General features: G+C 54.0%; 1 protein-coding gene across 1 annotated transcript in view; it reads right to left on the bottom strand.

The window, feature by feature from the left end:
- The window catches only part of TUBGCP3 (tubulin gamma complex associated protein 3), a 68,359-nt gene that overhangs the window by 44,974 nt on the left and 372 nt on the right, over positions 1 to 23,013 (bottom strand). The window contains exons 2-9 of the mRNA XM_029938393.1: positions 14,647 to 14,754; positions 10,821 to 10,888; positions 6,851 to 6,928; positions 6,126 to 6,343; positions 4,372 to 4,544; positions 2,218 to 2,336; positions 1,394 to 1,519; positions 1 to 125 (exon numbers count right to left, since the gene is read on the bottom strand). Of these exons, the coding sequence (XP_029794253.1) occupies positions 1 to 125; positions 1,394 to 1,519; positions 2,218 to 2,336; positions 4,372 to 4,544; positions 6,126 to 6,343; positions 6,851 to 6,928; positions 10,821 to 10,888; positions 14,647 to 14,754 (1,015 nt within the window). The remainder of the gene's footprint in view (positions 126 to 1,393; positions 1,520 to 2,217; positions 2,337 to 4,371; positions 4,545 to 6,125; positions 6,344 to 6,850; positions 6,929 to 10,820; positions 10,889 to 14,646; positions 14,755 to 23,013) is intronic.

The following is a 23,013-nucleotide window of genomic DNA, read 5'->3' as shown; positions in this document are numbered from 1 at the left end:
AGGTCTCGTGAGGCGGCAGGGCACGAGACATCAAGAAGCGCGGGCACGGGCATTACCTGGGAGTGGAGGACGGACAGCAGCCGGTAGTACTCCTTCAGCTCCTGGTGCAGGGCCGCGCAGAAGCTCTGCGGGGGAGAGCGGGGGAGGGCGGGGGAGGGCGGGGGAGGGCGGGCCGTGAGCGCGGGCCGCGGGGGCAGGTTCTGCTTCCCCAGAGGCCTCCAGCGGCTCCGCCCGCCGGCGCGGCGGGATCTCGCCCCGAGAGGGGTGCTTTGCGGGCGGAAAAAACAGATTACAGCTAAACGTGTGTCCACTTCGACGATGATCTTTCAGGGTCACATCCCTTTTAAGTCTTCAGAGCTGAAAACTCATTTTCTCAGGGACACCTGGGCGGTTCGGTCAGGTAAGCGTCCGACTCGGTTTCAGCCCAGCTCAGGGCATGACCTCAAGGTTCGGGAGTTACAGCCGCGCGCAGGGCTCTGTGTTGACGGCGGAGCCTGCTTGGGGTGCCTTCTCTCCCTCCCTCTGCCTCTCCCCCATTGACACTTTCTCTCAGAAATAAATAAAACATTTTTTAAAATGTAATTTTCTCTGCTTTTAATTAGAATTTAAAAACCGGCAACCCCATGCCTATTTCTCAAAAGCTTTCACTGTTGTTGTCTGTGCCGCTCATTTTCACACCCATGTCATTAGAAACTTCTCTGTGCCTCCATGATCTTAAATCCTGAAATGGTGTGGGGCGCCTGGGTGACTCACTGGTTATGCGTCCAACTTCAGCTCAGATCATGATCTCACAGTTCGTGAGTTCAAGCCCCACATCGGGCTCTGCGCTGACAGTCGGAGCCTGGAGCCTGCTTCGGGTTCTGTGTCTCCCTCTGTCTCTCTGTCCCTCCCCTGCACCATGCTCTGTCTCTCTCTCTCTCTCTCTCTCTCTCTCAGTAAATAAACTTAAAACGAAATACTGAAAAGATGTCAGAAGCTGTAAGAAAGCCCATGACACAGTCCTACAACAAGAGTTTTCTAGAATGAACTCTAGGATGTAAACCCAGGGATACTCAGTGGGAAGAACCCCAAAAGGATAAAACCTGTTCTCTTTAAATACCCAGCTCCACACTTTTCTGCACATGTGAAAGTGAGACCCAGTCAGTCCTCCGCAGGCCTGATGCGTGTCCGTATTCCGTGTTCACACTCCAACAGCCCTGTGAGCACCTGATTATCTCAGTCACCCCCGCCGAGGGCTCTGCTTCCTTGAGTGACCAGGATGGCTACGTTGTTGTAGGATCAAAACCTCCTTATTTAAAAAGAACGGTCTTTTCAAGAATTACTCCCATGATGAGCAGACTAAGCACTCCCCAAAACGAAGGCGTCCTACGTGTTCTGGTAACAATGAACGTACCTGACCCACAAGTCCAAATGAACGATCTAGACTCCTCTGGTCAGTGTACTTTCTGATTTTATTATGCAGCCATCCCAACTCAGCAAGTCTGACTGTCGTATCCCTCAAAGATTTACTTAGGTTTGCCTAAGAAGTAAACACACCAAGAGTTAAGAATTAACAGAATTTCAACCGTTTCCCTAAACCATTTGTACTTTGAGCATCCTCAGTTTCAGGCTCCCACACGCGGCGCTCACGAGTCACAAAGGCACCGTCAGCGGAGAACGGGCGTCTGGGAAACCATGGCGCCGGGGCAGCAAGGAAGGGAAGTGAACCCCCACCCCCCCCCCGCAAGTGGGAGGCCCGAGCGCATTGCGCCAAGGCGGGGCTGGCGGCCTCCCTGGCGCGGCAGGGGCCCAGTGACATCGGCCACGTCCTGGGAGAGCCGGGACTCGCAGAAGACCACGACATCAGTAAGAAGGGGCTGTGGGGAAGGAGGTTCTGGAAGGGGAAAGCAGGCAAGCGGAGGCCCCTTGTCCAGAAGCGAGTATCAACAGCAGGGAGGCCGAGTGGTTCCCGCCCCCCGGGGCCTGACCCCACCGTCCCGGCGCAGGGGTCGGCTCGTGGGGCGGCTGCACCCGTGACGAGGAGGACGACATGGAAGGCGCAGGGAGCAAGCGCTGGGGACGCAGACGCCGGACCCTGACCGGGGGCTGACCGGTACCGCCGGCTCTGGGGACCCAGCGCCCCGGCCGCACCCGTCACCCCAACAAGGTACAGCTCCCCGCCGTCGGACCGACGCCCGACGTTCCCGCCTGAACCCCTCAGACGGGCGGTCACTGTACCTTCGCCTCCACTTTGTAGCGGCTCTCTGCACTGTCCATCTTGACGTGCTTGCCGTCTATGCCCTGGAAGACGTACAGGAGGTCCCGCACGAGGGCCGCCTCCGTCACCTCCCCGGCACCTGGAACGCGGTTTTGGAGAGAGGAATTACCGAACAGCAGTTCAAGATGCAATCCGTTTTATACACACCTCATTTTACGTTACGTGCCTGCAACCAGGAGAACATTTTCCAATGAAAAAATAATCAGCTTAAGATGGAAAAAGTATGAAGTTCTAAAAAACAAGAATTTTCTCAAAAGGATATGGAGATCATATAATTCCAATACAAAAAGTCTTTAGGAAAAAAAAAAAAAAAGCAGGGGCACCTGGGTGGCTCAGTTGATTAAGTGTCCAGATCTTGATTTCAGCTCAGGTCACAAATTCTGGTTCATGAGTTTGAGCCCTGTGTCGAGTTCTGCGCGGACAGTGTGGAGCCTGCTTGGGATTTCTCTCCCTCCCTTTCTCTCTGCCCCTCCTTTGCAAACGTACTTTCTCAAAATAAATAAACAAACCTTTTTAAAAATTGCTGCAGGGCACCTGGCTGGCTCAGATGGTTAAGTGTCCAACTCTCGAACTCAGTCCCGGTCTTGACCTCACGGTCATGAGTTCAAGCCTCGCATCGGGCTCCGCACTGAGTGATTATTTCATAGACAGCGTTTGGGAAAACGGTCACTACACAGCCTGAGCATAAACATGGCTCCATGCTCAACCGCGCAGAAAGAAGCTCATACAGTAGAAAAGTGAGGATTTCCGTAAACAGAACAAAAGCTAAATCAGAATTTAAGTTGTTTCTCAACGACAAAGAGGCAATGCTCAGATACCCAAGATCTCAGGGGAGGAAGAATGTGATGAGGGCGCGGTCAGGGCCAGCACCCCCAGAACCAGGGCAGTGAGTCAGGTGAGGACAGGTATGTATTTCAGTTGTGGGGAGAATCTTCCATAAATATCAATAGCATCAAAAGGCTGGCAGTATTACTCAAAAGTTAACTACCTGCCGTTATTGACTACTTTGTCTACTGTTTCCATCAATTACTGAGAGAGAGGAGTTGAAATGTCCAAGAGTAACTTCAGTCCGTTTTCCCTGCAGGCCTGCTGGCTTCCCCCTGTGCGTCCGGGGCTGTGCTGGGAGGGGAGCGTACGTGCGGGAGCACCGTTCCTTCCCGGAGAGCTGCCCCCTCACTGTTCAGAAAGGTCCCTCTGGCCCTGCAGACACCCCCGGCGCGCCTGCTCTGACGGTGACGCGGCAATTAAACACAAGCTGTACTTCTCCACCCCGTTACTTCCAATCTACCTGGGTCCCTGTATTTAGAATGTATCTGTTTTGAGCAGCACATAATTGTCTAAATGGAATTGTTTTTTAATGTCCTTTAAACAAAGCGTCTCATCCACACACATTTAACTACGGGCGTGTTTGATTTAATGTTACTGGGTTGCAGTACGTTCCCTGTTTATCGCCCTGCTCTTTCCTCCTCTGCACCCGCCCTCCTGCTCTTCAGGGCTGATCAGGTACACCCTGAGCTTTTATCTGTGACCTCTGTGTGTCACACAGGCTCAGAGGCCCTGGCAGGGACCAGGAGCCACGGCACACGAGGAGTGGAGAGAGGCGCTCTCGCTGTCCGGAAGCCGGCCGCCCAGTCACAGAGTCCCCGCCGTCAGGGTCACAGGAGGGCCCCAGGTGGTGCTCTGCCCTCTGGCCGACGCCAGACGCCCCGGTCCCCACGTCCTGCAGCAGCAGAGAGCAGCCCGGCGGGGGCTGCAGACTCTGCGGACCGGGAGCCAGCTCGAAGCCCGGCGCTCGGTTCTCAGACACTTACTGCTGCGACCCCGCTACTCAGCGAGCGCTCGGGAATGAGACGCAAACTCTCTCTGCGGCCCTAGCCGAGCTCTACAACGCTCAGCGAGGTGCCTAAACCGCCAAATAAACCCCCGGTGCGTTTCTCCCGTGTCCCAGGCCAGGCACTGCCGGACACGCCAAGGCCCGTACGCAGGACTCTGAGCTCTCTTCATGCGAACAAGCGAGCTCAATGGTTGTAAGCAGCGCCCTGACAGCACTTTCAAACACAGGAAGCACAAAATCTAGACGTGCAAAGAAAACCTCCGTGAGGGTCTATCCTTACCAGCCGCGTCCCCTTCCCTCCTTGGTCTTGTCACGTTGCGAGAAACAGTGCTCGGGAGACCTTTTGAGGTAGTGGTTTGTGAGGGAGGCTGGTGTGCAGTCAGAGTCCACGCCAGGCGGGACCCCAGCTGCTGCCGAAGGCAGTCCCCGACTCCAGGCGTGTGGTGAGGCTGTCTGGAAGAAGGAGAGAGCGTTTCCCACCTCCACTCAGGCTGCCCACCTGAAACCCAACACGCTGCTGGAGACTCTCCTAAAATTCCGTGCTGGATTCGCGCTAGAAACCCGAGCCGGCGGGCGGCCATCAGCGAATCAGTCCAAGGCCCCGGCAAGGCTGCCTTCAGGCTCTCACTGGCACCTCCCACCCATCTCTCAGCCTCAAGATCAAAACCACGTGACTCTTCTCAACAAGCACAGACCCAGACCGGGCGTCACCCATCTAAAAGCACGCTGCGCTCCCTGGGCACCTGCCTGGGCTCAGGCTCTGGAGGGCCGCCCCCTTCCACATCCTCGCCGGCTTTCGGCCTTCACAGTGCGTAACACGAAAAGAAGTATCACAATTCTCGATTCATTTCAAACACACACAAACATAAGGCTCTAGCCAACAGCACAAAGGTCAAGGTCGCTGTGATACTGTGGAGAGCTGTCAGAACTCCTCTTCGGACAGCTGACTTCTCTGGACACGTGTTTGGACGAAACCCCTTCCTCGGGCTGCAGACGCGGAAACGAACAGCTCGAGAGCACGGCTGCTCCTGGGCGCGGAGCGACGCCGCCGGGCCGCCTGGACCACCGGCCTCCCGCTCTCCCACTGCGACGGGAGCGTCACCAACTCTGGTTAGACCGGGACTTTCCACCCAGTCTAAATTCCAAAGAAAACTTTTAAAGGGCCATTTCAATTCAAAGCTCTCTATACAGTGTTTTTGTTCTGGGGGTTTTCCCCCCTGAATTCTAAGGTAAAAATGACCAAGTCTACTTGGTTTAGTCTTTTTGCCAGAATACAAGTCAGAGACAAGTCTGCAGAACGTGCTGCACTGTCTTTCCAGGACACCACCCTCCACGCACAACCCGCGTGTGGTGCACCTGAACGCCAGCGTGTTTATGTCATGCCAGCCTCTAGCACAGCATGACGTAGACGCGGAACACACGTGACTGTAAATCTCTCTAGTCACCGTTCTGGAAAAATGCCCGCATAATGACAGTCTCCTTTCATGGGATCTCCAGGAACGAGCTCCACACAGAAACAGGTAAGGAGACGAAGGAGAGCAAATCTCTCTGCCTCTCCCGGAAACGCGAGGGCTGCGGGCCTAGCCGCAGCTCCTGGAGCCCCTCCCCGTGGCCCGTGCGCACCAGCAGGCTCGGTCACTCTCGGTTGGAGGAAGATCACAGCACAAGGACAAGACAGCTTTCGTTTACTTACTTTTTAAATAAGTTAAGCAAGCGAACAGCATAGTTCAGTAAAGGGGACAGCATTCAAGGAGAGAGAAGTTCGGGAACACAGCAAGGGAAACGTCAGTTACCGCCAAGTGCAAGGCCCGACCTACCACGCTCTGCACGGGGGCCTTCACTAACGTGCACTTGCACTAACAGGGTAAGAGCTGCCCACAAATCATCACCGTGGACCATGACCAGAGGTAGAAAGAATCCCATCTGAAAGAGCTCTGGGAAGAGTAAAATCCTAAGAGGAAGCACATCGGACACAGCGCCTAGAACACGGCGGGCACGTACGTGGCTCTAAAGACAGTGTCGGTCCTGACTCACCCTGGCAGGAGGGGCTGCGGCGTGGGGGCCGGGCCGTTGAGGGTGTGTGCGCTGATGCTGCTGACGCCGCTGCTCGCCATGCTGCCCGCGCTCGGCGCCGACGGGGCCCCGCGGTCCTGGTAGTTCAGCGGCAGCGTCTGGGGCCTGGCGTAGTAGTAGGGGGTTGAGTGCGCATCCCGCGGTAACGCCTGGGCGAATAACGCGGCGTAGCCAGACACCTGGAATGAAGAGCGCGAAGAACAAAGAGACGTAAAATCCCCGAACACTCCCTAAGCCAGCAAAGATAACTTATGCTCAGATTTTAGTTCCTTCTGTAATTGATTTTGTTCTTTTTTTCTTAAGTGTGTTTATTTTGAGAGAGAGTGAGCATGAGCAGGGAGAGCAGAGCGCGAGGCAGGGAGAGCACGCCAAGCAGGCTCTGTGCCGTCAGTGCGGACCTGAGATCATGACCTGAGCTGAGCTCAGGAGTCAGACGCCTGTCCCACTGAGCCCCCCCGCGCCCCTGGGGCACTGCTGCATCTGAGGTAATAACGTGACTCGGGGAAACACCCTAAGGAGCAGAGCACTGACTACAGAGAGACAGACAGAAAACAAAAGCAAGCAGACCAGCCCATGTCCTTCTCATTCTCTCAGATACAGAAGCCGATGGCAGCCGCGCTTGGCACGGCCGCGCCCACGAGACTGCGCTGCCCGGGGTGCCAGGCTGCCGGCACAGCCTCTCTCACCTTGTTCGGCTGCCGGCGGGGGTCCTCACTGAGGCTGAGCAAGAGGTAGAGAATTGACCATTTATTTTTCAAAACTCCCTGTTTGAAAAGAAAACATTAATAGAATAACTTTGTACTACTCTCCAGTTTTACCTACCTTTCTCCTACATTATCCTTATTTCCAAAATGGAAATGCAATTTAAAATCCACACGGCAGCACTGGGCATTGTATGTCAGTGACGAGTCGCTTAATTACACTCCTCAAATCATTACTATACCGTATGTTAGCTTGGATATAAATTAAAAAATAGTAAGATAAACTAAAACAAAATAAAGCGTAGAACTGTACTTAGTACATAGAAGCTAATCAATAAATAAAACCACAAAAATAAATCCATTCCCATGATAACAGCATACCCAAATCTGTTCATTTTCAGGTATTGCAAATGACGCCACCCGTTACAAAGCCACAAAGCCTACTCTCAGGAGGTCATCACCCTTGGATCCTTTAGCCCTCTGAAAACTAACTCCGAAGTCCCCAAGGAGAGGGCGTTCTCAAGCAACCCTCCCTCTGAATAACAGCATCCCCTTAAAACAATTCTTAGAATAACCAACTTCCTAAACATAGTCATTTTAAGACAAATGCCATCAGAAAATAGGTGGATTCTTTTTTCTCCTTTACCAAAGTCCCATTTAGGCCAAAAAATAGAATATCCAGGAAAGAAAACCAAGAGAAATTGTGCCGTGCACGGCGCCCAGTCTCAGCATGTGGCACGTCCACCGGGCGCTCCCAAGCATGACTCCTGGACAAGAAGCCCCCAGGTTTCCAGGTAACTGTCATACAAATCTCATTAACTTCCAACTGTCATCTGCTCCGCCCAGATTCACAGCCTTAACAACAGCCCACCCTCAATACACATGACCTGGAATTTGTGGAGCATTTCTACTCCATTCATAGACCTCACCTCTGGGACGCACATGCTAGAACACAACACTGACTTTATTTACAAAACACATGACGGGACAGTTACTTACCTCACGCAAGGCCCTCACCGTACGGGGCACCCCCTCGCAAGTTTCTCTAAAGAAACAGCTTATCTCAGGTATTTAAATTATGGTCTAACTTAAAAAACCTGAATTACACCAATTTTCCCAGAACAAGAAACGCCCCAGCCACGGCAGCACCTTAAGGAGTCCTCAGCCCGCGGCACACGGACCAGTGAGCTCTGGTGGGTCACTCAAGTGGCCCACGCTTGTGAAAGGAGCCCCAGACAGGACGGGGGTCTGAGATGGGGGCGCAGAGCGCACGCCCAGGAGGCAGCAGGCACGGCCTCGCCAGAGAGGGAAGACAGGCGAAGCCGGCCCCAGCCGGGCACGAGATGGAGCTGAAACAGGATGAAGCGTCAGATCAGAGGGGTCTCCTGTGCAGGGCCAAGAACCCTGAGCGCAAGGAGCCCTTGAAGGTGTGACTGCACCTGCCGACAGGCCCAGGAGGCTGGACTGCAGAGGATCCAAAGGAGACGCAGTCGTTCAGGAAGAGAAGGCCAAGAGTGAGGACGCACCCGGGGAACCTGCACGGTCCCCTGGGAGCAGGCGCTGGGGCCTCAGGGCTAGGTGACCCCTCAGGCACAGGACTGAGGGCCGAGGCCCATCTGCCTGCCCTGCCACCTCACTGAAGGGTCAGAGGGCGAGGAGCCACTGGCGCCGCCCCGGAAAGGAGGCCCGTGCGGGACGTGCTCCCAAGGCCGCCCCGCGGTCCTCACCACCACTATGGGACACGGCCTTCATTCTCTTCGCTCCACAAAGGGCAGAAGCAAAGGCGAACCCCTAACCCACCTACTGAAGCCACAAAGCCGTGTGCTGGGATGTCAACCGAGGTGCACCCGACTCCAAAGGGGACAGGACAGGGGCGTGCCTGAAGACAATTAATGAGGCCTGGGGACAGGGGAATTCCAGGAGAGAGGTGGCGGCAACGTGACATTCAGGTTTCCAGCTTTTGGCACTAGATGAACAACGTCATCCTTCACCAAAGGAAAACAGGGAAAAGCGGGGCTGTGCGTGGGTGCGTGTGAACGGACGTCTGGAGTATGAAAAAATAAGAGAAAATGCTCCTTTCAGTTCTGAGGATGCCAAGTTGCAAGGCCTTGTGGGAGCTTCCCGAGGAGCGTCTGTGTACAGATGCGCAGTGGGCACTGGGAAGGCAACAGAAGGTCCCTCTGTGCAGTGAGTCCGGGTTAAATCTTCAGTTCTTAGTTTAGAAAAACAAGGACAATATATGGGTGCAGAGCAGAGAAAATTCCAAATCCAAACTAAATCGTGCAGCAACACCAAGCAGTATTTTTTTAAACATGAGAACAGGCACGTAAACACACAGGATGGGCCTGAAGAGCGTCTGACGGAGGGACCGTGCAGAGGTGTGGACGGACAGGGGCCCCAGAGCCAGTGGGCCGGGCCGGGGGGTGCAGGGCGCGGGCAGGGGACGGCCCACGTGGCCCGGGGGCACAGGAACCCCGGAGCTGCAGCCTGCACCCATGGGCCGGCCCGAGCCGGAGCGGGGCGGAGAAGGGTGGAGAGAAGGCCTGCTGGGGCACGCAGGCAAACGCCTCCAGCACCACAGACGTTTACCTGCTTCTACACCACCTCGGACCCCGCTGTCTCAGACTCTGAAACCTGAGGACCCTGATTCACACTCATGACTTTAAACGTAAGTGCATACTGAATTCTAAACATCAGCACGCACACCAGGGCCCCGTGAAGTCTGAAGTCTGGAGGAACACCCAAACAAGGTCTGCGAGGCAGTCACTAGCTAGCTGGGTGACACCCCCCTTCTCCCAGCGCCCGCACCCTGCCCGCCAGGGTTCACCTCCTCTGTGACCCTGCACCCTGCCCGCGCTGCCCCCTCCCCTCTGCGACCCTGCACGTCCCCCGGGCCGCCCCCTCCCCACCTGCCCTTCTCATGGCGCCCTCCACTAGGCACGCGCCACCCTGTCCCGGCCAGCTGTCCTCCTCCGTCCACACTCAGGCAACCACACTGCAGAGCAGACTGCAGCCCAGGACTACCAGGACCCCTTCCCCGACACCTCCCACCCCTCCTGGTCCTGCCCACACCTCCGGCCCGGGCCTCACACGGCATGCACTGCCGAGAAGGGCGCCCAGTGAGGGGAGACGACAGAACATCCAAACCAGGAACTGGGTGTTTTCGCAAAAAGACGGGCTGGCTGTTAACCCGCACGCATGTCCCTAAGCTGTTCACCGCGAGGGCTGCGCCGCGTGCTCCCATCTCGCTCGCCACGCCGACCTGGCCGCGAGCCCTGGGAAGCCGGCTCCGCTCTGCTATTCTGCTCAGCAATAAGCATAAGGTAGAAAGAGAGAAACCCTTGAAGGAGGGAAGAGCTGAGCTCCTAGCCGCCTCCGGCACAACGCGGTGATCTGTGCAGCGGTGACGCCAGTTCAGGCCCCGGATGGGCAGAGCGTGAAACTCGAGTTCACGCTCTTCCCTGCGGCAGGAGGGAGACCGTGAGCGGGGCGCTCGCCCTAGAACTCGGTGAATTTACTGGTGTCCGGAAGGCCAGAGTCTTCCAGCAAACTCACGCGGCCCACATCCACTCACAAAATGTCCAGCATCAGAGCTTCTTTCAGGTCACCGACTACGCCAACACCCGCGAGGCCTGACGAACGGCAGAGCGAGGGACAGGACGAGCGGCCGCTCTTGCGCACGGCCAAGCCGGGGGGGCCCACGCGCCTCCTCCCGCCAGGGGCGCAGCCTTCTGTGCCGGGGCCGAGGGGCCCCAGCGCTCAGGACTCTCCTCGGGGGCTTCCCTCAGCTCTGTCAGCAATTTCGCATTAATCCAGCCCAAACTTACTTTTAACCTTGAAAATCTCTTAAAAAGCAAATGCAATCTTCCGTTAAAATCCATCACTCAGTGTGGTACCACAGAAAGCGTCCCCCGCGCCAGGCTGACGGCCCCCCAGGGAGCGGGGCCCACGCTACCTGCGAGTGGAGCTTCCTGTGGAGCTCGGAGAACAACGCGGCGTCCGCTTCTCTCCTCTGCCGAATAACTGGGAAGTCAGAAAAGAAAATGAGCATGTTAATCACCTTCACCGAAATTCTATTCACGCTATTTAACCCACGGTCACAGGGGAACTGAAGTCTGAAAAGAATCCTGAGCTTAAGAATCAGAATAACGGGTAACATTCTGCTCTACGAATTTGGCCAATTCCTTTCTTATTCTCTCTGACACGTAAAATGCGGACAACAGGAGGCTGGAATCAGACTCCGGGAGACGTCAGCCTAAGTAATAGAAATGATGGGCCTTTACGTTCTATCTACGAATATGAACAAGCAACCCCGGGGGTCACACTACCACCACTTTAACTAGTCAGTGGCTGCTGGAAGGAGAAATGTCAAGTAAAAATACCTTGGGAATGGTAACTTCAAAGGGCAACGATCAAACAGCCCACCGTTCGCGACAGCTTGAACCAAAACCACAGTTTATAAGCATGTTTGTTCACACACACGGCAAATGCCTGTGGCTACAGCCACTAGTTCCCTGGAAGCCACAGCCCCATGTGCGAAGCCCAGGACCGGCCCCCCAGAGGAGGAGGCGCCCCAGGCAGCCTGGGCCCCGAAGGAGACACTCTCACCGCGCCCACAGCACTGCACGCGCCAGGCGCCCCACCAGACCTGCCGCTGCAGCAAAGGCACCACTTTCGAGACCTAGCTGACAGCTTCTCTGGTCGCCGAGGGACCGGCCAGCAGGACTGGTTTCATAAAACCCCAACAGCCCAGGCGCCTGGGTGGCTCAGTAGGTTAAGCATTCGGCTTTCGTTCAGGTCATGATCTCACAGTCCATGGGTTTGAGCCCCATGTCGGGCTCTGTGCTGACAGCTCAGAGCCTGGAGCTGCTTCAGATTCTGTATCTCCCTCTCTCTCTGCCCCTCCCCTGCTCTCGCTGTCTCTTTCTGTCTCTCAAAAAAAAAAAAAAAAACCCGAGCCAAGTTTACCACTGAGCTCTAAACTGGTTTGCAGAAAGGCAGTAACTGGTTCAATGGCCAATCCTTTTCCACGTACAACTCAGAAAGCGTCCTGGTGTCATGTTCTGTCCCTAAGAACCACACACCAGAGGTTACGCCGGCCCAGTCACATCTGCCCTGTCAAGTCGGCCTGAGCACAAAGGAAGCGACCTTTAAAATGTACTGTTATGAGGCGCCTGAGGAGCTCAGCTGGTTGAGCATCCAACTTGACTTCAGCTGAGGTCATGATCCCAGGGCTGTGAGATCAAACCCCCACCACCACCATCGGGCTCTGCACTGACAGTGCCAAGCCTGCTTGAGATTTTCTCTCTCACTCTCTCTCTGCCCCTCCTCCCCCTACCCTAAGTGGATGCATGCACTCTCTAAAATAAATTGTTAAAAAGTTTTTTAGATGTATTGTTACAAAACGCATTAAACTAATGCAACTAATATTTAATAATATAATTTACTTCCTTTTAAAACATATAAAAATACTCCAAATAAATACAATCATTAAATTAAGCAAGAAATGCTTTGGGGTGCCTAGGTGGCTCAGTCAGTTAAGCACCTGACTCGACTTCAGCTCAGGTCATGACCCCAGGGTTGTGGACTCCACGCCTGCATCTGACTCCAAGCTGGGCACAGAGCCTGCTCAGGATTCTCTCCCTCTGCCCTTCTCCCCGCAGCCTGCGCTCTCCTGTGCTTTCTCTACCTCCCAAATTAAAAAAAAAATTAAGAGATGTTCTTTCTACAGTGTGGGAAGCAGCAAAGATTCAGCTGCTTGGCCATTTGCTAGCCAGATATGTCACTCCCTGAGGGGAGTTGCAAAGATAGGCAGGGGAGCGCCACTCCCTGTCAGGAAAAGCCAGAAGATCAAAGCTCAACCGCCTGCAGGCAGGGTGGTGTCGGCCCCTCAGGCGCTGCGCTAAAACACTTTAGTCCGGTTCCTCTTTTACTCCAGCCTTAATCCCTGGACCCTGTTTCCTAGCAACCGACCTGGGTCAGCTGCCTTGTTTCCCGCCTAAGATCGGATTCCATGTGCTGTCTTCACTCTGCATCTCCCTCCTGCCCCGTTTTCTCTCCCTCCCTCAGGATCAAGAACCGGCAAGGATTTTCCACCCTGCTGGCCGGGGCGGGACACGACACTACAGAATGACAAAATGTGACTGACACGAATGCACAGGTACAAAATAACCATGGGACAATGAAACGGTAAATAATACAAAGAAAAATAAACCCAAAAAATGTATCTAATACGTTGCAAAACAAATCATTAGTTACAAGGTACCCTACTGACCAACATGAAAAATTAAGAAACCAAAAGGTGTTACATTTTGTCACACGAGAAGTTTTACAATCTGTTTCAATATAAAACATACTAGCATTTTATATTCTAACTGAGCCATACATAATAGATAATTATTTTGGGTTGTTCAAGAGGCCAATACTACCCCAACTCAACATATCTACCAAAAACCGTAATCAAATTTCAAAGGCATTAAAATGTAAAAACTGTATCTAAGAATTAGCTCAATACGAGAAGTCAGTGGTGACCATTACATGAAAAGAACATCAGGAATCATCTCCCCACTGCAGGGCGGCCCGGTGCCAGGGCCCAGGAGGGCGACGCTCTCCCCACAGCGGGGCCGCCCGGTAACAGGCAGAGAGGCGTACTGTACAAGACACAGCAGGCCTTACTTCAAAACCACAGAGGACACGCAGGGAAAACCAAACTGTGGTGGCCACAGCTTCCTTCGCACAGAAATTCTCGGACATCCTTCCGCACCCGCTCCGACACCGCACTGCCAGTTTCATAATGCTGCGTGTAGACAGAATTTTTAACTACCACACGTGAGTGTAATATGCTCACCAGGAGGCCCTGGGGATGTTCTGCTGGCCCGACCTGGTCGTCGGGAGGAGAAACTAATGATCCTAACTGTAAGATAATCTGAAGTTGGAAATGTGAAAATAACCTAAGACGCACTTAACGGGTCATCGGGGTTCAAAAAGAGTAGTGCTCTTATGTTCAGTTTTATAGACAAGAAAGGGAAATAAAAGTAAGTTTTTAGAGGTTAATAGCGGAATAAATACTCAGGCAGGCCCACGCCTGCCCCTCACATGGTCGGCAGCAAGGAGGGCGCCCCGGTGCGGACGCGCACAGCTTACCTCCCCCCCGCCCCCAGGTGTTCATGGAGACCGTTCTCGGGCAGGAGCTCGAACAGTGACCACCGCTGGAAGCAGTGCTGAGCTCTTCGTTGCCAAGACCATGTCCTAGGACATGTGGTCCAAGGTGTACGACATTAAATACCGCAAACCGCAGGATTCATGGGGAATCACACGAAGCCCTCCTAGCTTCCTCACACTCTCAAGTTACGCTGACCTCTAGTATTTAAAACAGTCCTCGGGGCGCCTGGGGGCTCAGTCAGTTAAGCATCTGACTTTGGATCACGTCATGATCTCACAGCCCGTGGGTTCAAGCCCCACGTGAGGCTCTGTGCTGATAGTGCAGAGCTTGGATCCTGCTTCAGACTGTGTCTCCCTCCCCCTCTACTCTTCCCTTGCTGTCTCTCTCTCTCTCTGAAAAATAAACATTAATAAATAAATAAGTACACAATCCTCTTGCCATCTTCTAGTAAAAAACAGAACAAAGGTGAGCGTATTTCTAACATACATTTTACAAACATGTGATAGTACTTATAATCACACTGCGCCTGGGGACCACACGCACCTATGAAGAGATGCGCGTACGCGTGCACTCAAGTTTCAGAATCCAACATCTGATAACACCGAAGAAAAATACGTACGTTCCTTCTTGATTTTTTCGGCTACGAGAAATTCATCTCTTTCAACAGTTGGGGCAAAGTTGCTGCCAATGACCCGCACGGCATACTGGAACTGCTGGGCGACGTCAGCTGAAAGGTAAACAAGAGGATGCAAATTATTGCCAATCAGGCTGCGTGGTGACCAGCTCATGCTTCAGGCTGAAGACGGCGGACTGGGCGCACAGATCTACCTCCCAGCTTCCCAAGGGCATCACTGAGAGGGCAGAGAAGCTATTCAGAAACCAAAGGAAGTGAATGAATAAATGAATATAATAAGAATTCTAAGAAACAAGAAAGGGAGACAGCAACAGGCCAGAATGTCTGAAGAATCCCAGACAGACAACGAGCTGGCCCGACAATCGTAAACACAGAGCAGGGAGAGTCACAGCCGGAACCCGGTACGTGAGAAGTAGCCTGTGCATGAGGACGTCCATCCGGAAGCCCCAAGGCTACCACCAGACGCAGAGAACCGAAGTGGGCGACTAACTTAACAGACCCTGTGCCTCGGATACAGATGCCGCGTAAACACACCGCCTGCCTCCGCCCCTTGAACAGCCCCACTAAATGGAGGACAAGGAACTGTGTATTTTGCTTTTGTAACAAAAGCAGAAACCCAAAGGGGCAAAGAACACAAAGTAGAAACCACACCAAACAGAAGTGCGCCAATGTGAGAAGCTGGAAGGCAAATGGACTGGTGGGAACAGGTTCAGGCAGTGAAACTTGACCTTCAATGTCTGCCTGGGGGGTCGGGGCGGGAACAACACAAATCCAAGAAGCCCAGGGAGGCTCCCTGGAGGAGGGCACTCCATTCCTCAGAAGATGTGAATGAACTGAGGCAGGAGAGGCCCCAGCTGGAAGTCGGGCAGATCAACGGCTCCAGGGGCCTCTCCCTCTTCCGTCTCCCAGACAACCACTGACCGCCTCACCCGGGGGCAAAGCCAGCACAGCAAAGGGCTGAAGGAAAAGTAGCAAACTGGGAGGCGCCTGGGGGCTCAGTCAGCACTGCATCCGACTCTTGAATTCAGCTCAGGTCAGGACCTCTCGGTTCAGGAGTTCAAGTCCTGCATTGGGCTCTGTGCTGACAGCGCGGAGCCTGCTTGAGATTCTCTCTCCCCTTCTCTCTCGGCCCCTCCCCTGCTAGCACGTGTGTGCACACACCCATGCTTTCTCCCCCCCCCACCCACCCCCACCCCGCAATAATAAACTTTAAAACAAAGTAGCAGACTGGACTTAAGGATGCCATCCCTCTCCCCCAGACACCAGGAATCACAATTCCTATACGGGGAACACTAGCAAACCCAACACCCCCCTACCTTCCCACTGCCGCAAAACCGCCCTGCAGGGCACACCCCAACCTGCACCGGGCAAAACTGTTAACACCCCAGAGTCAGGAGGTCAAGCCCTGCGCTGGGCTCTGTACTCAGTGTAAAGCTTACTTAAAAGGAAAAAAAAAGAATAAAACAACTTAAAAGTGGGGGAAATGGTCTCTTTGGAAACTCAAACAAGAATCTCACCCTATATGATACAACACATACAAAAGTTAACTCGAATATGTCGTAGTGAGCATAAAACATAAATGTACAACACTTTTAGGGGAAAAAGTCCACAGAAGAGATCGTGACTCCGACTTAGACGAAGAGTTCCTATGTAAGATACCAAAATTCTGGGGGTCCCACTGGCTCCATCAGTGGTCCACATGACTCTTGATTTCTGGGTTGTGGGCTCGAGCCCCACACTGGGTGTAGAAATTACTTAAATATAAAATCTTTTTTTTTAATGTGATAAATGGGACTTCATCCAAAATTAAATTTTTGCTCTGCAAAGGATACTGTTAAGAGAATGAAAATACTGAGGAAACATTTGCAGAACACAAGAAAGAACCTGAATTCATATTCTAGAGAGAGCTCTGAAAACTCACAAGAGGGGAAAAAACAATCCAATAAAAACATACGTAGAAGTGTTAAGAGGACAATTCACCACGGAGGTGAACGGCCCAGAAACAGACAAGATGCTCAACGACATGAGTGTCCCGGGAAACTCAAGTCCAGACCACGATGGGACGCCGCCATCCATCTACCTGACTGAGGGAGACAGACCGCCGGCTCCGGGCCGGGCATTCCGTGCGCTGGCAGCGGGCATGAAGCCAGCACCGGCGCACGAAAACATTCCAGCAGTTTCTTTAAAAGCTAAGCACACACTTCCCATGTGGCCTAGCATCCCACTTGTATCTAATCCAGAGAAATGAAAACTTCCAGTGACATAAATCTCTACGTGAACATCTGGAGCCCCATCCCTGGGACTCCCTGTGACCGCCAGCACCCAGGACTCGGGCAGACACCGTCCAGTGTGCAGGGACAAGGAGCCATGGGGCGCGGGTACAGGGGTGCCGCTCTGCGGGGCAAGGGGGCCGCCCGCACACGCAGCACCAGGAGGGGCCACAGAAGCACTGGCAGAGAGAACATGCCAGTCCCAAGAGTGCACACTGCACGATCCACCTAAGTGACATTCCAAAGAAGGCGACCCAGAGGGTTCTAGAACAGAGGATGGCTGGCAGAGGCAACATGGGTATACGGAGGAAAGAGTTGTGAAAATTTTGTTAAACTATTAAATATTTAAAAACTAGGCTGAACAGTAGACGGAGCCTGTCCAGGTAAATAAATGCAACGCAACAAACACAAGTTAGAATCCAGAGGAAGAATGGCAAACTTTTCCTGTAATCAGTCCTCAAATTGATGGATCATCAAGTGTGAATCCAGATAAACTTTAAGCCCCACACCTAGACAAAGTTTCAGAACACAACAGAAAATTTATATAGAGCAGAATTTCACAACATAAAAGAGGAAATCCTACAAGGTACCGATGGAACTTCAAAGGAATAAATCAGTTTAATGTCAGATTCTCATCAGTGATAAAGGAATGAACACCTTCAAAGTGGACAGAAGGAAAATCACTTCAAACTTGCTGTATCTGGTTGATGATTCAGGAGATGAGGCTTTTGAGCCTCATCCAGGCCAGCAAATCCTGCGGAATCCGATGCTGACAGTGTGCCCTCCATCCACCTGCAAACCGTGTCCTAGGCAGCCGGTTACCGTGTCCACCTTTGTCCCTTAGAGTAAATTATCCACGTGGTGGTTTTAAAACATAAATAAAATCATTGCTCTGCCCAAACCCCCCATCACCCCCGGAATCAAACCCTAACGCGAGAGGACGGCCCGTCCGATCCGGCCCCTGGCCACTTCCCCAGCACCGTCCCCCGCCTCTCCCACCCAGCTGCACTGGCCACATGCGTACCCTGCTCGTGGTCTGGCCAACCCCCGGGCGCACCACACCCTGACACGATCTCCCACGTCCTCGCAGGCCTCACCCCGTCCCTTCCCTCGGTTCTCTGCGGAAGCGGCGCCCCCTCAGACCGCTGCCCCACTGCAGCACGCCCGAACGCCGCCCCGGGACCCAGCTCACCGCGCGGGAGTGTCTGGTCCTTGGGGGACTCGTGCAAGGCAAGCTGGGGACAAGCCAAGAGAAGTAATCTGAAGTGTTTTCGTGGAGTCCTAGGAGTAGGGAGTCACTTCCATTTTCTTCCTCACACTTTTCCACACCTTTAAAATGTCCTAAGTAGCGAACGTTAATTTTAATATATTAAAAGCAGCATCGAAAATTTCTCACCTGCAAGGGTGCCTGTAAAACGTTCTGCTTAAGAAACTATTTCTAGGTTACCACGATCTTGAGTTCTACAAAAAAGAGTTAACATCCAAGTAGTTGGGACAAACATCTCCACTCCCAAAAGGTTCATAAACTTTGGACTTTTCCAACAACAATTCAAAGCTCAACACTAGGAATTCTCTCCGTGTCTGCGCTCCGCCCCCACGGCGCACATGGTGTCCCTTGGCCCCAACAGCTCGCACATCATCCCCCAGCCCCCCGCAGCACACGCATCCGTCCCCTGGCCCCCACGGCACGTATGGCGTCCCCCAGCCCCCCGCAGCACACGCATCCGTCCCCTGGCCCCCACGGCACGTATGGCGTCCCCCAGCCTCCCGCAGCGCACGCATCTGTCCCCTGGCCCCCACGGCACGTATGGCGTCCCAGGCCACAGCCTTCCAACTGCGCTCTCTGCCTGCTGGCCAGGCGTGCAGTCTCTTTCCTGCGGATAGATGATATGTGAAAAACCCATCCGCTATCTTTGAATGAAATCTACCTAAGTTTCACAGGCAGATGCGTAGACTGTGGACTATTAAAATCACAGTGACAATTATTCTTTGTTGAGTGAACCTACCCATCAAACAAGATCGACTACACATTTCTAGTTTAACACTCCCAAAATACCATTCTGTTTCTACAGTACAACTAAGCTCAATCAGTCCTTCAAAGAAGCATCCCTAAGCCCCTGCCACACGCCAACACCACGGGCCCGAAGAGGGGACAGGAGACAGTGGCTGACCAGGCAGCTCAGCGAGAACACGCAACACGAGGCAGGGACTCCACGGGCGATGGGTCTGCAGTCAGAGCTCCCACGAAAACGAGGAGGACGCCGCGCCGGCACACACGGAGGACCTCACGACACGGCCTCCCTGAGGAAGCAGCCCTCTGATGGGCAGGAACCCACCATGAGAGAGGACAACAGGAGATTCAAGGGCCAGTGTGCACACAGTCCCTCAAAGGATGCCAGCATCGCTGGGCCGAAAATCCAAGCCGTTCCATCCGGGCTCCCAGGCGAGGAGTCCAGGCTGCAGGCTGCCACATCCAAGATGCACCATTAGAGTGTGCACTGTTTTCTCCAGCAAACACCAAAGGAATGTGTCACCTCCTCACCCCCAATCCGCTCTGGGTACCAGGAGCCTGAAGGGAGGGCAGTGCTCCTCTGCCCAGCCTCTGAAAATATCGCCCCGAGAAGCATCAGGCACCAGTGGGGTCAAGGACACACTACCCGACGCACACACACCCCATGAGCACGCCGGGCTGAGAACAGGCAGGGGCGGGCAGAGAAGGGAGGCTGACGCAGGGCTGCCCGCACTCAGCACGGAGAAGCAGCTGCCAGACGCCACACGGAAGAACAAGAAGGAACAGATTCAAGGCATCGGCTCCGGGGTCCAATCCCGGCCCTTCAATTCAGCAGCCTGGTGACCGTGAGCAAACTACTCGATGTCTCCACGTGCGTGCCCCATCTATAGAATGAGGTGAACGAGAAGTATCCCCACCGTCCGGCAACGTCAGGAGTTAAACACACCAGCTCACAGCGCATGTGGAGTATGGCACAGAGTAAGTTCTTGAAAAACGTCAGCTATTTTTATCATTATGAATCTGAAAAGGTCATTTCGACACGTGACCTATCTACCACCGCCATTAAAACCACAACTCACAGCACCGGCTTCAGCTTTTCAGCAGGACGACGTGCTCTCCACCCTGTAGACCACACGTAGGAAACGAACTCTCTCCACCGGGTGTGAGCAAACGCACCCTCTAGAAAGGCCCTGCGGCTGCAGCACAGAAGACGCTCACGTTCAGGGCAAGAGACGCAGTGGAACTGCATGACCTCAATCCCAATGTGAGGGCCCCAAAGAGCACCGATGCGGACCCAAGCGTTTTCACAGGACAGTGACCTCTGGACCCCACAAGTGTTCCATGAGGACGCAGGCAGAAGACGCTGAACATAAAGATGCGCAGAAAAGAGTGAATCCCAAACCCACGCTGTGTGCTCTCCGGTCTTAGAAAGTGACTGGGCGCCAAGGGACATGGGACACTGCTGTCCTACAGGGCAGGACAGCATGTCAGCCAAACCACACGTGCTCACAGAGCGAGCCCCCGGCCGCAGGCCGCAGTGACTCTACGCCAGCGCTGCAGACAGCAGGCGCCCACACGCTCCTGCAATCACACCGTCTGCGGACGGCACCCGAGAGGCCAATTCCAGGGACATGTCACTCAGTAGAGCACTCACGGTGCCAAGGCATGAAGGCTTGGCTACTGTAAAAGGTCGGCCCCTGGAGCACGCCCCGCCACCGGCCCCGCCCACACCGGCCAGGTCCCGGTTCTCCAGTGGCTGCGCCGGCCTGCAGCTCCCGCAATGGAAGGCAGGCTCCGAGACAAAAACAAAATAAGACACGATGTCTAGACTTGGGGCTCTCAACCTTTTTGGTCTCGGGGCCCCTTCCTCTCCTAACACTGAGGATCCCTGAAAGGATTTATTGATTTGTGTAGGTTATATCAATATTCACTGACTAGAAATTTAAACCAAGATAGCAGTACCACGTTAGGCCCACAAGCCACCAGGACGGCGCTGCGTCCGTCTGCACCGGGGCTCGGACAGTGCGGGGCTCGGACAGGACAGGGTCCGTCCGGCTGCACCGGGGCTCGGAGCGCATGCGCAGCGCTGCTCGGGAGCAGGCAGTCGTCCACCGCCGCGCGCAGCGAACCGGAGCCGCATCTGGGCAGTGTGTCCACGTGCTCACCTAATACCCTACCGTGCTGGTTTCCTCCTGGCTAGAAAAGGATTACAAAGTACGAAAAGGAAGGTTGCCTCTGAAACATCTAGAGCACCCTGGCTGGCAGTGTGTGTTTCAAGCAAATACGCAGGCTGGGAAAGGTGAGCAATGATTATACGAACTTGATAAACACATCAAGCAGCAGGGGCGCCTGGGGGGCCCAGTCGGTTAAGTGTTCGACTTCGGCTCAGGTCATGATCTCACGGTTCGCGGGTTCAAGCCCCGCATCGGGCTCTGTGCTGACAGCTCAGAGCCCGGAGCCTGCTTCCGATTCTGTGTGTCCCTCTCTCTCTGTCCCTTCCCTGCTCGTGCTCTGTCTCTCTCTGAAAAATGAATAAACGTTAAAAATATTTTTAAAAATAAATAAAAGTAAAAAGCACTGGGGTGCCTGCCTGGCTCGGTTGGTAAAGCATATGAGTCTTGACCTCAGGATCATTGTAGTTCAAGCCCCACATCTGCGTTGAGCTTACTTTAAAAATAAAAGTAACAAGTATCAATTATTCCTCAATATCATAACATTGGAAAAGCAATATGACAATAATACAAGCCAGCTGTAACACGACATTTGAAAAATTAATCAAATGTTCTACTTAGTTATCAGATCAAATTGAAGACTTTTTTTTAATGTCAAACCCTGTAAAAGGCAGCAATTAATATTGCTCTTTTGATCAGCACGATGGAACAAACTAGAACAAGGCAAGCTACGAAACACTTGTGAATTAGTTCTTCAGGAAAGAGCAGCGCATGTCTGGAACCACGAGGAGGCGTCCGGCAGCCCTCGCCGTCCAGCGCGGGCAGGGAGCCCCTTCAGTGGACTTCATGGTCCACTTTGTTCGGAGAGGGCCCCCCCGGATCGCACAGAGCACACACTGACTCTCTCACGTGAACACGCTCCGAAGAGAGGCCAAGGAGACAGAACTCTGCTCACGTGTTTCCATCTCCTGGAAGGGGGGGCAACAGTCAATCGAAAGGAGCCTCAAATTTTTAAAAAGGGGTTTGTTTGGTTTTTTTTTAATCGAGAACCATCAGGCTACCTCCCAACGCGCGGCCTTCCAAGTCCGGCTGTGACGCGGGGAACGGACAGCGGCGCGGTTTATCGTGGCAGGACAACAGCACCGCGGCCGGACCCGGCTGACGTGGAGCGAGTCGTGCCGCAACTCAGCCCTCCGGCTTCTCCTGGATCCGGACACGGAATCCGGAGGGCAGCTCGGCGGGCGCGCTGGAGACAAGACCAGAAGGCGACCAGCGAGGCTGGCGACCCGCGCGCCTGTCCCCGCTCCCTCCAGTCCGACTCTCCGCAGAGACGTCCCCTGCCTTCCTCCCCCAAACCCCCAGCACCCCTCCTCGCCTACCAGGTGTCCTCACCGGCACGGGGCATCCCCCTGAGAACGCCTGGGCGCCGTCCCGCATCCCTCCAGCACCCAGCACAGTGCCCGGGGGCGGGGCGGGCCCGGCGTGACACGCTTAAACTTCGTCAAACGTTCCAAGAACTGTATGAGGTTGGTGTCCTTTAAAAGACCGACGGGAAGACGTCCATCTTTACCCCTACGGTTATCACAGAGCATCAATGCATCATGAAAGGCCGAAATTCGGCCATAATATTTTTAAAGTAATTTTGTGTAAAGTCTCGCGGCAAAAACTGCCCAGCTTCTTGTCCACCGCAGGGCGCTTCAGGCAGAAGCGGCCCCTTGTCCTCCGTCACCCAGCAAGTCCCCCCACGGCGGGGGCCGCGCACCCCCTGCCCCTCCCGCCAAAACAAACGCCCAGAGACGGCAGCCCGCGCCGCTCCGTGAACCCCCGCGGCCCCCGCGGCCCCGTGGCGCTGCGCTCGGGGACGGCGTCCGCAGGGCGACCTCTGAGGAATGAACAGCTT

This window comes from Suricata suricatta, chromosome 4, assembly GCF_006229205.1.
Source record: "Suricata suricatta isolate VVHF042 chromosome 4, meerkat_22Aug2017_6uvM2_HiC, whole genome shotgun sequence".
In the NCBI taxonomy this organism is placed as follows: domain Eukaryota; kingdom Metazoa; phylum Chordata; class Mammalia; order Carnivora; family Herpestidae; genus Suricata; species Suricata suricatta.
The sequence above is the reverse complement of the archived record's forward strand: the minus strand, read 5'-3'. Positions and strand labels throughout refer to the sequence as shown.